The sequence below is a fragment of the Chrysoperla carnea genome, chromosome 4, assembly GCF_905475395.1.
Source record: "Chrysoperla carnea chromosome 4, inChrCarn1.1, whole genome shotgun sequence".
Lineage (NCBI taxonomy): Eukaryota > Metazoa > Arthropoda > Insecta > Neuroptera > Chrysopidae > Chrysoperla > Chrysoperla carnea.
Genome location: NC_058340.1, coordinates 69,938,229 through 69,953,578, shown reverse-complemented (window position 1 = coordinate 69,953,578; position 15,350 = coordinate 69,938,229). Strand labels below are relative to the sequence as shown.

The window sequence follows — 15,350 nt, the reverse complement described above, 5'->3', positions numbered from 1 at the left end:
ACAAACATACAAAAGTATCTTTCTTATGCACCTTGCTTAATGTATATGTATCTACATATGTACTCTCTCACACTCATTGATGTTCTATGCGATGTGATTTACAGAACGGATAATTGTTTCGAATAACGTTTAATTTAAATGCAAAGTATTTTAAATATTGTAGAATTTTCAATATAATATAGAATTAAAACTTATATTTATCCTGTTAAATCACAAGAATAACAGCTGAAAAAGTATATACCTATAAACGTCCAAATTTGTTGGTTTTATCATTAAACCAACATTAATGTAAAGTATTTGTCTTAATCAGATTCGTCAAAATTGTACAGCTGTCGTAAAAGCGTCAAATACGTGTACGATGCTTTTAAAATCTGAAAGATAAATTGAGATATTTTTGGTGAAGCTTTATTAAACATAGTCAATTTAGCTTACACCCAAGTATGCTGACATAGACATTTTACTAAATGGTCCAGCAGTCAAAAATAATGGTTTTTGAGATCGCATTAAAATAAAATACAATAGTTGAGATGATTTTTTGTCAAAAGTATACCAATTACAACACCAAACACTTTTCGCTACATTCATACTCTAAAAATAGATTCTAAATATAGTTTAAACAATTCCAGTTCTAAAAACTTCAGAGTAATTTTCAAATTCAAAGAACCTTCTAAATAAAATACGCAATTATTTGTGACTGATTTAATAGATTGCATATCATTTGGAACAAAGCTTTAATAACAAGGTCGGGGCGTTTTAACACAGGAAAGTTCTTTGGATTTGAATAGAAGTTTAACAAACCTCAATTGATAATTCATTTGCATACCAATAAAACATAAATAATTGAATTAGCATGGCAATTAAATATTCAACAAGGAAAAATAATCGTAAACTTGGGCCATGCTAAAAATAACAAATAAATGAAGTTTGTCTTGCTTCCCAAAAAAATATTATTATAGCATTTACCAAAGTAGCTTGAAATCCAATTGCACATAACATCAAAGAACATATTAAAAAATCAAAAAACATTACTGGATTTATCCAATTTTTTAATTTTGTTATATATCTGTAACAACGAGGAACAATACTGAGCGCCTTTCTACAGATAGGTACATTTTTTAGCAGACTTAAGAGATTATTAAACTCATGAATCGTGGTTTCCCTGAACTTTTTCGCTTTTTAACTTAAAAAAATATTTATCATATATAACCTTACATTTTTTTACGAATCTACAATGACAAGTATGACAACATTTTGTTTTGACATTTCCACATCACCGCCATGATGGATTTGACCCAAGTAATTACCTCAGATTTTGGCACATTTTAAATCGTTTGACGCTCAGCCCATGTAATAAATGGTCTTTAAGTTATTGAATGGTATTTGAGAGTGAAAATATTAGAGCAGAGAAATAATCTGAATAATTAAATTTATTTTAACTAATTTCACCATATTTCTATCACAAGTTTTTTTTTAACTTACTAAGTACGACTTATATTTATTACGAAAGCACACGAACAGGCCCGAAAAGTTAATATTTTTTGCTTAATTTTTTAAAAAGACTACTTTTAAAGATACTTACTCAATAATATCAATATGATGTTCAATACATTTTAAAATAGTTTGATAAATATCACAATTTGTACTGTTAAAATTACCACAATTTTCAAGATTATTTTGTAAAATTTGTAATTGTCCAATTGCAAAAATCATCATAACAACAATAAATGTATCAGATACACCCAAAAATGTTGCACCAATTGTACCTGATATCACTTGCAACGTGAATGCAATTTCATAACCCGGGGAACGATTCGTATCAAATGGAAACCATGAACTAAACACTAATGGTTTCTTAATTACATTACTTTGTGTACCATTTAAAAACTTTACATAAGTTGGTTCAATTAAATGTAATTCTATTTGTGGTACAACAAAAAATGCTAAAATTGTTACAAATGTTAATTTATAAAAGAAACTTGTAATATTTAATGCACGTTGCGAATAATTCCGATAAATATTTGTCACTAAATCATTCATTTGTTTATGTTCCATTTTAATGACGTAATCAGTCATGTACTTTAATTTTGGTTTCATACAAATTAAGATATAAATTTTATAAATCCAACTAAATATAGTAATGAAACTGTTGCGTTTGTTGTCATTTCAGATAAATTACCCCAAATATTATATAATTCGATAAATTCCGTGATAATGAATATTGTAAACCATCCAAATAAAATATAGCCCCAAAATAATTGTATTGCATTTATGATATTTAATTGAGTATGAATTGGATAAATTCCAATTAATTTTAATGAAAATAAATTTAATTCAATTGAACTTTTCATGCCTCTTAATTCAGCTGAAATACTTTCTTCCATAATTTTACTATATCTGCAATAGTTAAAAAAAAAAAGAACGTACTTTAATTTAATGAATTCAAATAATGAGATGAAAGACAGTAAGAGAAAAAGGCAGTAGTGTGGATATTTGTAATTTTATTAGCAAGTATGAATCGAACTGTGACAGAAAGCCCTGATTATTGCTTCTATCATTAGTGGCGGATTAAGTTTCGATGCCGCCCTAGACCCCATCCGAGATGGTGCCCTTTTTGTTCTATGCGGAAGCAATTATAGAATTTAAACATTTAATTTTCAAATATTTGGTATTTTTAAATGAAGCTTTGTAATAGTGAGAGAAAATATAGTAAAATTAAGCTAATTGGGCCTTTTAAATATTGGTAACTCACAGGCCTAAGCCTAAATCCACCTCTGTCTATCATCTGTCATTCCTACACACACTATTAGTTAAAAAAACACAAGGAATGCCTCTATTAGTCTATTTGCCTTTCATCTCAATAGATTAGAACAAAATTCAACTTAATTTTCGAATAATTTTGGTTTATAAAATGGAAAATATAAAATTGTTTTCTTTATATATAAATAAGTTTGCTTTTAGATGTTAATTATTAAAAAAAAAGTTTATATCTTAAATTATTAATGCAAAAAAGAAGTTTTGTTAAATTTTGATATAAACAAACAAAAAACTTTGATTAATAAATCAAAGATCTTATGAATTAATAATCATGAGAATCAGTTAGAAACAAGACAGCAGGATCGATTATATTTAATTACATAATTGGATATTATTTAAAAATATTGATAGAAAATCTCAACTTCAACATTAAAACATAATAATTATATTCGGGTAATAATTATGGCTTTTTAAAATTTGAAATTTTCGAGTTCGAAGACCGTATGTCCATATTTAACAAAAAAAAACATTATTTTTCTTTTTTAATTAAATACACATTACTGGTTCCTCCCTAATTAGGGGTAAATGTATTTTCTATTTACGATAATTATACAAAAAATAAGAACTTTTCTAAAAAATAAAAACTTATTTTTAAGAAAATATAAATACTTTTACAGAATGATTAATTCAAAAGTATCCACTCATAATAACTATTGACCTGATATGATTATTGTTTTTAGTGAAAAAACATCGATTTAGTTATCAATAGGAAAGTTCAAAAACGGTACCTAGAAAATTTTTCGATTTCATTCTTTCACCCCCATCCACCCCAACTTTGAAATTTCAAATAGCACTTCCTACTTTGTGATATCTCATTTGAAAGGTCATAAAATTCTCTCTTTAGTCATGATAAAAAAATGAAATCGATCGATTCTGAAGAAAGACTGCGTAGAAGATGGAGGGTATCAATTCAATTTTCTAATTTTCTAGATAGTCTATTTAAAGAACCAATTTCATTTTTTTATCATGGGGAAAGAGAGAAATTTATGCCCTCTCAAATGAGGTATCACGAAGTAGGAAATGACATTCGAGGTTGAGGTGAGTTGAAGGAATATGAAACCTAAAATTTTTTATGTATACCTTTTTTGAACTTTCCCGTCGATTCCTAAATCGAAGCGTTTTCACTCAAAACAATAATCACATCAGATCAAGAATTTTTAAGACGGATACTTTTGAAATGATCACACTGTATATAATTAACCATTGTTAATTACCCTATAATTAATAAACTATCCTCGAAAAGTTTTAAAAAAACGCTAATTAAATATTAATATTAAAAAGAGAAATAATTTTTCGAAAAATAACTATTTAGTTAATTTTGCGAAATCATCGTTAAAACACTCCAATAACTTCTTTAAAATTTCTAAAATGAAGAAACATCATCCTATATTACATAAACCATTAATTTTATGTCAAATTAATGCAGTATGGCCGATTAAAACTGAATCAAAACTTCTCTATTTATTACATAAATATTATGGCCAAATAAATTGTCTGTTATTTGCATTTATACCCATTTTACAATTTCGATTAATTATAATCGATACAAAAACTATTGATGAATTTTTAACAATTGGTTCATTATTTTTTATAACAAATATAACATGCGTTAAATATTTAACTTTAGTATTTCAAGCAAATAAAATTTCGTTGATTGTTGAACATTGTTCAAAACTTGATCGACAATTTCAACAATCGACCAATGAAAATGTACAAAAATTGTATGAAGGATATAAAAAATTTACATTTTTTATGACTGTCTATCAAACATGTGCAATTTTATTTACTGTTTTTATTGTTTTTATGCTCCCGATTCTAAAAGAAATTTTGATTGGTGAACAATATTTTGTACTAAGTAATGGAACAATTACGGATCGTGTTAAAAAAGAATTACCAATACAAATTTGGTTACCATTTGATTATAACAAATCACCAGGATATGAGATTGGATATTTTTATGCGGGATATATTGGAGATTTAGTTGGTGGTTATTTTATTGTTACCTGGAATGGATTAATTTTAAGTGTTTTTATTTGTGTTAAAGGTTATTTAGATATTTTAGAGTATTTTCTAGAAAATATTGGCAATGGAACATCGAAATTATTCAATCAAAATGATAATCATCGAAAAATTAAATATGATATTGTACGATCGGTAAAACTGCATCAGGAAATTATTACGTAAGCCTTTTTAATTTAATTTCATTATATTTTTTAAAGAGATTTGCAAATATCTTAATTAAAATGATACAAAATTCACGAAAATTTGAGTCAAAAGAAGAATTTGAAGAAAGCATAAGTCTTAAAAACTCTGAAAGTCTTAGGAATTCGTAATATCTCTGAATTTCTTAACGTTTTTGGACAGTCTTAATTCAGACTTAATAAGTCTGGATAACTAAATTAGAGAGTCCAAAAACGTTGAGAATTTCAGAGTTATTCAGAATTCCTAAGACTTTTTCAGAGTTTTTAAGACTTATCAAGACCTATTCTTTCTTCAAATATTTTTTCCACCAGGATTGCTTACTGTCGAAGCCTGAACATAGCAAAATGACGTCAAAATCTCAAGAAAACCTCAAGTGACCTCGTATTTTCAACTTTCTCTGATAACTTTTCGGAAAATGAAAAAATTGAGTTGCAATTCTGGAAAAAGATGTAACTTATGATCATAAAAAAGGTTGATCATCGAATTTTAACTTGTAGGTTCTTTTATGTATTTTCGGATAGTGCTAGCGGTTTTTTTTTTTTTCAAAACCTGATTATGAGCCGAAACCATACAAAACAAAAATGCAAAAAACTCGAAAAAAATCTGATTTGCATCATTACAAGGTACAACAGGTACAAGGTACAACAGTTGAAAATTTCCAATAATCAGGTTTTGAAAAAATAACCGTAGAGATAAAAACCGAATGCTGAAGGTCATGCGGATTGTTCCGGAACCGGAACTCTCTTTTTCTGTATTTGTTACAACGAAAGAAACCTATTTAAAAAAGCCTTATACCAAAATTTATCGAATTTATTATCAAAATCCGGTAGATTTATACCCAGCTAAAATTAGTTTATTCTATAAAAATTTTAGGCTTGTTCATGAGATAAACGACTATATAAGCCCCATAATGTTATGGCAAAGTTTAACATATTCATTTTTAATATGCATTGTGGGGTTCAAAATAGTTCTGGTAAGTATATAATTTAGTAAATAAGAGTACAGATAAGATTATAGGATTTCATCTCAAACTTGGTACAAATTGGCGGGGATCCATTATCTCTTAGGCCCAGTGCTTTAACACTTAAGCCACAAAATGCTGTGTTTATGTATACTTATCATACAAAAAGCACTTAAATATATATTCGTACTTTTCCCCACTGAAAATTTAAAGAATAAATAATAAAATTTTTCACTTTTAGTCGGATTCCTACGTGGAAAAATATTTGTTAGCCACTTATATTGGAACATGTATTATAAATGATTTAGTTGTATTTTATTGGTTTGGGAATGAGGTTTTGTACAAAGTAAGTATATTGTAAATTCGCCATATTTTACTAACTTATTTAAACAGCTAAGCAAATCACTCGGAACGGTAACGTTTAACTACTTGCCTAGCATATAATCTTGTTCTGATATATCTAATATTATTTATCTACGAGGACTATCAATAAACACAACATCTTAACGGATATTATCTATGATTCTATACGGCACACAACGAATTTTAAGAAAGTTCGCATTGCGCTGCACTAGCGCTGCTGAGTGCCTCCAGGCAAAGACATAAACTATTCTTGCCTAAATGTATAGAAATACAGATTTAAGACAGTGTCTTTTACAACACGACAAACTACGACATTTACCGAAATAGCTTCGTTTCTTATTCATTTAAATATGGAATTCTTTTTTAGAGTGAAAATTTAGCAATAAGTATATGGAATAGTAACTGGTACAAATTTAATAAAGATGCTACACAATGTTTACAATTCATGATGGTACGTTGTCAAAAACCATTATTTTTTAAAATGGGACCATTTGGAGAGATCTCTGTTGTTACATGTCTTGGGGTATGAATTGTTTATTATACTATTAAACTCAAAATGATCGATTCGTTTTTGATTAAATTAATTTGATATTAAAAATTAAATAATTTTTCATTTTTGTAGATATTAAAAGGTGCTTATGCTTACCTGGCATTATTGAATCAAGTATATTCGAAAAAATAAAGAGATTAAATCGACAGAGTTTTTTCATTTTTTTATCATTTATCAAAATAATTGTTTATTCATTCCCAAGAATAATTTGCTTAGGATTGCTTTAGAAGTTCAGACAATTGTGACAACTTTATTCGTTCTATATGTACTTAAATAAACATATACGAAAATAACTTAGTATTATTTTTAGAATAGCACAACAAACGATTGTGTAGGTAGCGATAATTAGCAGGTTGTATTTATCTACATCTAGGACCGTCTTAGACCCATTTGACGCCCCGGACACTTTGGGGTAATGGGGTAAAGATATGACTGCAATAACCTTCTTAAGTTGCCAGAGTTCTTTAGGTCCCTTGTTCATTAAAAACCCAGAAAATATCAATTATTTTTAGCTTGCAGTAAGGTGGTTTTTCGAAAAAACATATTTTTCAGTTAAGTAGATAATCGGTGCTGATCCGTTTTTAATTTACACTACCAGATGCCAATACTTGTACTTAGCATTTATCAGATAAGTGGGAGTTGCAACCCCGCCATCTAGCGATAATAATTCGTACTAATTAACATCGGAAAAATTGAATCGTCCTTCTTTCTCGAGCTTTTTCATGTAAAAGTATAATTATCATATGCATATTAAGATCAGCTGGATAAAAATAGGAGAGAATGATTTGAAAGATTCGAATATTAGAAATAAGTGGCCGAGAATAAAAGCAAATTGTGAGAAATCTCTTCCAAAGCCAGGGGCCTTGCAGACATGTTTAGAGGAAAAACTGACGGGAGAAAAAAGATATATCCAAGATCAGTTGGATAAGAACAGAAGAGAAAGAGAATAAAAGCAGATGATGAAGTTCGCTACAAAGCCAAGAACCTTGCAGGACTGTAGTGCTGACACATACATACAAGTGGACATACTGTCGAAATGGAACTTCGATACCAAAAGTTCCTTATTAGCGCCTCGAGTTGATATAGTTTACGGTACACTATTTAGCTAGCTACTTGAGCTTAAATAGGTATCTGCTTATTAATCAAAGGATAATTTTTATTCTTGCATAATTGCTTTAGACAATTGTATACTTTATTGGTTGTGTATTTACTTAAATAAACATATGCTAGTATCACTAAACCTATTAATTTTACGTTTTAAGAACATATAAATGTCTGTGAAATTAAAGTCTGTTGTGTAGGTAGCGAGACGTGGTCCCCTACCATTACACGCCAAGTAAATAAGTACTCTTTTACTTACCTCTTAATAATTACTCCCTTATTTTGCAATTAACTATAAATATGTCTGAAAGAAAGGCAGTAAGTGGTTCAAAATAAATTGCTTTAATTCTGCCAGAAGTATCTGCATCTCACGAATTTTTTAGGATATTTGCCGAAACGCTCGAAAAATTTCCGAAATAAAAACTTTTCATACAAGATTTGAGATGATATCATAAAAAGTACTCACCCCATCGTATTAGGCACCCATATTTATATTTCTTGGGCTCAGCTTTATCCTACAAATCGATTTCATTAAATTCCTTAACAAAAATTTACCGGTAAAGAAATTGAAAAATATCAGGAAATTTTTTGCTTCATTTCTTGGATTTATCAGTCATTTTTTGGAGTATTTTTCCCGTTCCTTTGTCAATTGAATATGTTATTACACAGATTTCGCTTAAAATCGGTAGATATCACAGAAACTTGTCGCCCAATCGTAAAATCAACCAGATTTTTATTCTTCAGTTTTTATTAAGTATTATTTAGAGTTTTTCTGACTAAAAAAATTCGTGTGTCATTAGATAACAGAACAAGCTCAAAGGGAAGAACAAGAAAAGTTTTTTTATTACTCAAAACAAAACAAAATAAAATTTTATTAAATTCTTTTTTTCCAAAATGACGATTTAATCTCTTGAATGAATTCGATTATATTTAATCAAACTACTTGAATAAATGAATTACCACAAACATTACATGAATGTGATTCGATTCCAGAATGACGACGTTTATGAAAAATGTAATTTCTTCCCGCTGTAAATTTTTTCTGACACATTTTACACGGTAATGCATTATCTACAACATGAATTCGTTTATGTAGCTTTAATTTACCTTTAGTCTTAAATTTTTTCTCACAAACATCACACGAAAATGGTTTTTCTTCTGAATGAGTTAGTTTATGTTGCATTAAATTACTTTTAAATTTAAATTTTTTGTCACAAACATCACACGAAAAAGGTTTTTCGTCTGAATGAATTCGTTGATGTTCAATTAAACGACATTTCACATTAAATGTTTTGTCACAAATATCACATACGTGAACTCTTGAGTGAATTTGAACATGTTTATTTAAATTACTTTTTGAACTAAATGTTTTATCACAAACATCACATAAATTAGATCTTTCATCTGAATGAGTTCGTTTATGAACGATTAATTGACATTTTTTGATGAATGATTTATCACAAATATCACAAGAGAATGGTTTCTCTTCCGTATGAATTTGTTCACCTTGAATCTGTTGATTTTCATTTAATATTTCTTCTTTGATTATTATTTCTGAATGTAATTCAGTTTCTATTTTAATACGTTCCTCATTAAATGAAGCTTTCTCATCCGTATGAATTTGTTCACCTTGTTGTATCTGTTCATTTTCATTTAATATTTCTTCTTTGATTATTATTTCTGAATGTAATTCAGCTTCTATTTTAATGCGTTGCTCATTAAATGAAGGTTTATTTTCATCTTGAATCTGATCGTCTAATATTTCTTCTTTGATTATTAATTCTGACATTTTGATGAATAATTTAATTATTAAGTTAACTTTTTCAAATACCGAAAATATAAATTTTACAGTATAACATAACCTATTTTACAGATTGAGAGAACCATGAAGCTTATAAGAAAGAGAACGATCGCTGTAGAAAATATTGTCCCCGAAATATGGATAAAATAAGTGAGGCGCTGCGACCGCTAAGTAGTATCAATAAAAGCGCTAATTTGAAATGATATATCAATTTGTACATTATGCTAACAACAACAGCTAACTTCACAGATACTACTTCTTGATGACAGCGCGGCTGGTGGCTTAAAAATGAACTATAAATTCTACAAATTTTCAGGGACAAGTGCGCTAATGCTTTAGTACATAGCGATCTTTCTCCTTCTTTATAACCTTCATGGAGAGAACCAAAGATCTATACAAGAACATATGTATTAAGGACGTGAAACCATATTGGGATCTGACAAAAGAAGACTGACATCTGGTTGTCAAAGTAGAAACTAATTTCAAGTTACAGCTTTTAGTGTTGAGCATTGAAATGTTTTGAGTTGATTACTTTTATAATTACAATAATAAATAATAAATAAAAAAATTAAATTATGGCGTTTGGAAAGTATTTACCTCAATTTAGGGTAAAAGTTCAGTTTTAGCACTTTTTCTTATAAAACATCCTAGAACATCAGGAAAAAAACCATTTTCAAGCATTTTTTACGTAGATTACGAATCCGTATGCGACGATACCGAAAAACTTACAGTTTTTCTTTAATTCAGGAAAATATACTCAATTTTCTTGGTTAATATTTTCAAGCCTAAAAATGAATAACTGTATTCATAAATTAATTAAAAATAGGTCGTTATTTACTTTATTTATTATTAAATATGTTAAATTTATACAAAAATTATAAAAATATATTTAATAAAATAATATTTTTAAATATTTAAGTATTGAGTTTCAAAATGAATATGGCGTCAACATGTGACATTTATCTTGTTTGTGTAAACATGCAAAAATAGGGTTGACGACAAAATTAATGGATAGTATGAAAGCCTAAAAACAACTATTAACCTACGATACTCATGCTAACTCGATACCGTTAAAAGTATGATTGACATCAAATCAAAGAGTGAACGCAAGGGCCAAAAACCCGCAGACCCGTCCTAACTCGATCCCATTAAAGGCATGGCCAACCTGTTGATCACAGGGTGAATTCAATCACAGAGTGAACGCAAGGGCCAAAAACCCGCAGACCCGTCCTAAATCGACCCCATTAAAGGCATGGCCAACCTGTTGATCACAGGGTGAATTCAATCACAGAGTGAACGCAAGGGCCAAAAACCCGCAGACCCGTTATAACTCGACCCCATTAAAGGCATGGCCAACCTGTTGATCACAGGGTGAATTCAATCACAGAATGAACGCAAGGGCCAAAAAACCCGCAGACCCGTCCTAACTCGACCCCATTAAAGGCATGGCCAACCTGTTGATCACAGGGTGAATTCAATCACAGAGTGAACGCAAGGGCCAAAAAACCCGCTCGCAAGATTTTTGGCCTTTGCGTTCACCATATGATTGAATTCACCCTGCGATCTACGGGTTGGCCATGCCTTTAATGGGGTCGAGTAAGGACGGGTCTGCGGGTTTTTGGCCCTTGCGTTCATTCTGTGATTGAATTCACCCTGCGATCTACGGGTTGGCCATGCCTTTAATGGGGTCGAGTTAGGACGGGTCTGCGAGTTTTTGGCCCTTGCGTTCACTCTGTGATTTGATGTCAATCGTACTTTTAACGGGATCGAGTTAGCATGAGTATCGTAGATTAATAGTTGTTTTTATGCTTTCATACTATCCATCAATTGTGTCGTCAACCTTATTTTATAAATGCATACATACACAAACAAGGTAGATGTCACTTGTTGACGCCATATTTGTTTTGATACCTACTCAATACTTAAATATTTAAAAAAATTATTTTATTGAATATATTTTTATAATTTTTGTATAATTTTAACATATTTAATAATAAATAAGGTAAATAAAATATCATAAAAACATGTTTAATTAACTTAACACATATATTCCATTTTAGGCTTATAATATAACTTGTATTAACCAAGAAAATTCATATTTTCAAAAAGCATATTTTCCTGAATTAAAGAATTTTTCGGTATCGTCGCATATAGATTCGTAATCTACGTAAAAAATGCTTGAAAATGGTTTTTTTCCTGATGTTCTAGGATGTTTTATAAGAAAAAGTGCTAAAACTGAACTATTACCAAAAGCACAAAAGAGTAAAGTGTAGTGTGAAAAATTGCCAAAGTCGTTCCAATACGAATACAGATCTAATTTTTCATAATTTGCCTCAAGCAGGCAAATATTACATGAAAGTTGAAAATTATTTTGGTAATTTTGAGAATATTAATGTCTTAAAATTATGACAGAAAACACTGCAATTAAAAAATATCTTACCAAGTCAAAAAGTGTGCTTACTTCATTAAAAAAAGGAAAAAGATTATGTCTTATCAAGTAAGTACAATGTTTATAATGTATTATTGAACTAATATGTTTAAATCTAAAAAGATTACTGTGTTTTGACATCAAGAATACTTGAAGACATATTTAGTTATCTATTTAGATTTGATGAGACTTTTCTTTTAAATTAGTTGTTTGTAAACATTATGACGTTAAACTTAGCACATTCTCCTCACTTTCGACTTGATTTTTTCTGCATTTAATCACATGACCTGCTTTCAAAAGTTTTTCACCTTCAGTAAAATTACGATTACTCGGTTTTTTTTTTGCCCCCAACAACAAATTTAATTAATATTAATCATTCTCTTCTTGAAAAATTGCAAAAAGTTTATGTATTACTATGTTATTTTTAAAATTTGTGACTTTATGTCAGCCATGTTTTTTTAGCCCCGCCCATATGTCAGATTCCAATTACTGTTATTTTTAAAATTTGTCACTTTATGTCAGCCATGTTTTTTTAGCCCCGCCCATATGTCAGATCCAATTACCTCTATGCTAAAGTAATATAAAAGGAGGTATTCTTATCCTGCAATGCATTATGGGAAATGTGTACAGCGTTTGACACATTAACTGTCAACTGAAGTACTTTCACGCTAACTCCCATAATAATAATAAATATTTTTATTATTTTTTTTTATAGATATCTAAAGTATTCCTAATACTGAAGAAGTAAATTAGTAATATCATTTAAATTAAAAAAAACAGGTTGTTATAATATTATTGCAAATATCTAAACAATTTATTTGCGAACAGTCCATGTAGAAGTACGCATATATGCAGTTCGAGACCTAAAAACAACAAGATTTTGGTACTCTGGTTGCACCGTTATATCTTTCGCAAGAATGTAAAGCCGCAAGGAAATGAATTTCTCCAAAAATTTATTACGTATTTTATGGCATTCAGGAAAGATAAGTGAGTGTGTAACAGCTTCCTGAATACTTCTTGTTAAAAGCTCATGAACATTCTGTAGATGCAATAATAATATTTTTTTAAAACTTGGTATACTGCTTCATTAGGATGTATGAGTGACCACGATTTATTGCATCTGCCAAGTCAGAGCTTGCATTTCATAAAGGTACTGGGGAATTAATTGCTTTTTATACCATGTATATATGAAATATATACATAGTATATTAAGTTTAGTCCCAAGTTTGTAACGCTTAAAAATATTGATGCTACGAACAAAATTTTGGTTTGGTGGTTTACAAATATATCCTGCCATTTAGAGGATTTATTTTTAATCTTCCCAGGAAAAAGGCTAATTAAAATTACTAAAAGACTTCTTAATACTTAAAATTTGTGCCGCTGCGAATTATTTCGAGTTTTTCTAACTAAAAATCTACCTGCTTTTAACGGGCATTCATGAGAATGCCCATACACGATTTAAAGATGATTCTAAAACGTGAATTTTTGGGAACGTCCTTAAGTTAATCAAAATTCGAGTGTCATTAGGAAATAAAGCAAATTCAAAGGGAATAGCATGAAAAAATTATTTATTAACCAAAACAAAACAACAAAATTTATATTAAAATTTTCTTTCGATGATTTAGACTCCTGAATGAATTCGCTGATGACGAATTAAATACCGTCTCGTTGTAAATGTTTTCTCACAAATATCACACGGTATTACATTATCTACGTCATGAGTTAGTTTATGTTGCATTAAATTACTTTTCGTCGTAAATTTTTTGTCACAAACATCACACGAAAAAGGTTTTTCGCCTGAATGAATTCGTTGATGTTCAATTAAATGAGATTTCACATTAAATGTTTTATCACAAATATCACAAAAATAACGTTTCTCTCCGGTATGAATTCGACTGTGTTCGTTTAAATTACTTTTCGAACTAAACGTTTTATCACAAAGATCACATGAATAAGGTCTTTCACCTGAATGAGTACGTTTATGAACGATTAAGTGAAATTTTTTGGTGAATGATTTATCACAAAAATCACAAGAGAATGGTTTCTCACCCGTATGAATACGTTTGTGGTCGAGTAAACTGCGGCGTTGGGTAAATTTTTTATCACAAATGTCACATGAAAAACGTTTTTCACCGGTATGAATTCGAACATGTTCATTTAAATTACTTTTCGAACTAAATATTTTATCACAAATATCACATGAATACGGTTTTTCTCCGGAATGAGTTCGTTTATGAACGACTAATTGGTATTTTTGGGTAAACGATTCATCACAAAAATCACAAGAGAATGGTTTCTCACCCGTATGAACACGTTTGTGGTCGATTAAACTACCGTGTTGAGTAAATGTTTTGTCACAAAAATCACATGAAAATTTATGTTCACTTAATGTTTCTTCTTTGATTATTATTTCTGAATGTAATTCAGGTTCTAATTTAATGAATACCTCATTAATTGAAGGTTTCTCATCCGAGTGAATTCGTTTATGCTGTGACAAGCCTCTTGATTCAGTAAATGCTTTCTTGCAAACATTATAGGCAAAAGGTTTTTCTCCGTGATGACTTCGTTTATGAACAAATAATTTGGCACTATAACGAAATTTTTTATCACAAACATCACATGAAAATGAACAATTTTCATCTTGGATTTGTGGATGTTCATCTAATTTTTCTTCTTTGATTATTATTTCTGAATGTAATTCTTGTTCTATTTTAATGTTTATCTCATTAAAGGAACGCGTATTTTCGCTATCAAGTGGTTCATTTGACATTTTGATGGATAATTTAATTCTAAATAAAGTTCGAAAAATGAAAATATAAATTTTACAGTATAACCTATTTTATAGAATGACAGAATTGAATCGCGATATGAAGCGCTCTCTATAGCAAAGTTGGCGAAGTAAATAAAAGTGCGAAATTCAAAAATTATTTTCTTATAATAAAAATTTTGATAAAAAGTTAATAGGAAAATACAGGCCAAATTATAATTCAAATTTCTTGGTCAAAAATTACATGTTTCAAAGCATGTATGTTCCAATAAAGGGAAAATACTGTTTTCTCTTGAAAGGTAGAAAAGGAGGGTATGAGATCAAAATAATGCGTCAATAATTTTTAATACTTTAAAAGTTAAA

The 15,350-nt window shown here is 29.3% G+C and overlaps 2 protein-coding genes and 1 pseudogene across 2 annotated transcripts; all 3 read right to left on the bottom strand.

Moving 5' to 3' along the window:
- Positions 1 to 302: 302 nt before the first annotated feature.
- On the bottom strand, positions 303 to 2,234 carry LOC123298898 (annotated as a pseudogene).
- Positions 2,235 to 8,925: 6,691 nt separating this feature from the next.
- Positions 8,926 to 9,780, bottom strand: LOC123298897 (zinc finger protein 345-like). The gene is made up of 2 exons (XM_044880996.1): positions 9,453 to 9,780; positions 8,926 to 9,308 (listed from the first exon to the last, which is right to left on the bottom strand). Exons 1-2 carry the CDS (start codon positions 9,778 to 9,780, stop codon positions 8,926 to 8,928), a joined length of 711 nt encoding a protein of 236 aa, XP_044736931.1.
- A 4,061-nt stretch (positions 9,781 to 13,841) lies between these two features.
- On the bottom strand, positions 13,842 to 14,990 carry LOC123298896 (gastrula zinc finger protein XlCGF52.1-like). The gene has a single exon (XM_044880994.1). The coding sequence runs from the start codon at positions 14,988 to 14,990 to the stop codon at positions 13,842 to 13,844; it is 1,149 nt and encodes a 382-aa protein (XP_044736929.1).
- Positions 14,991 to 15,350: the final 360 nt, after the last annotated feature.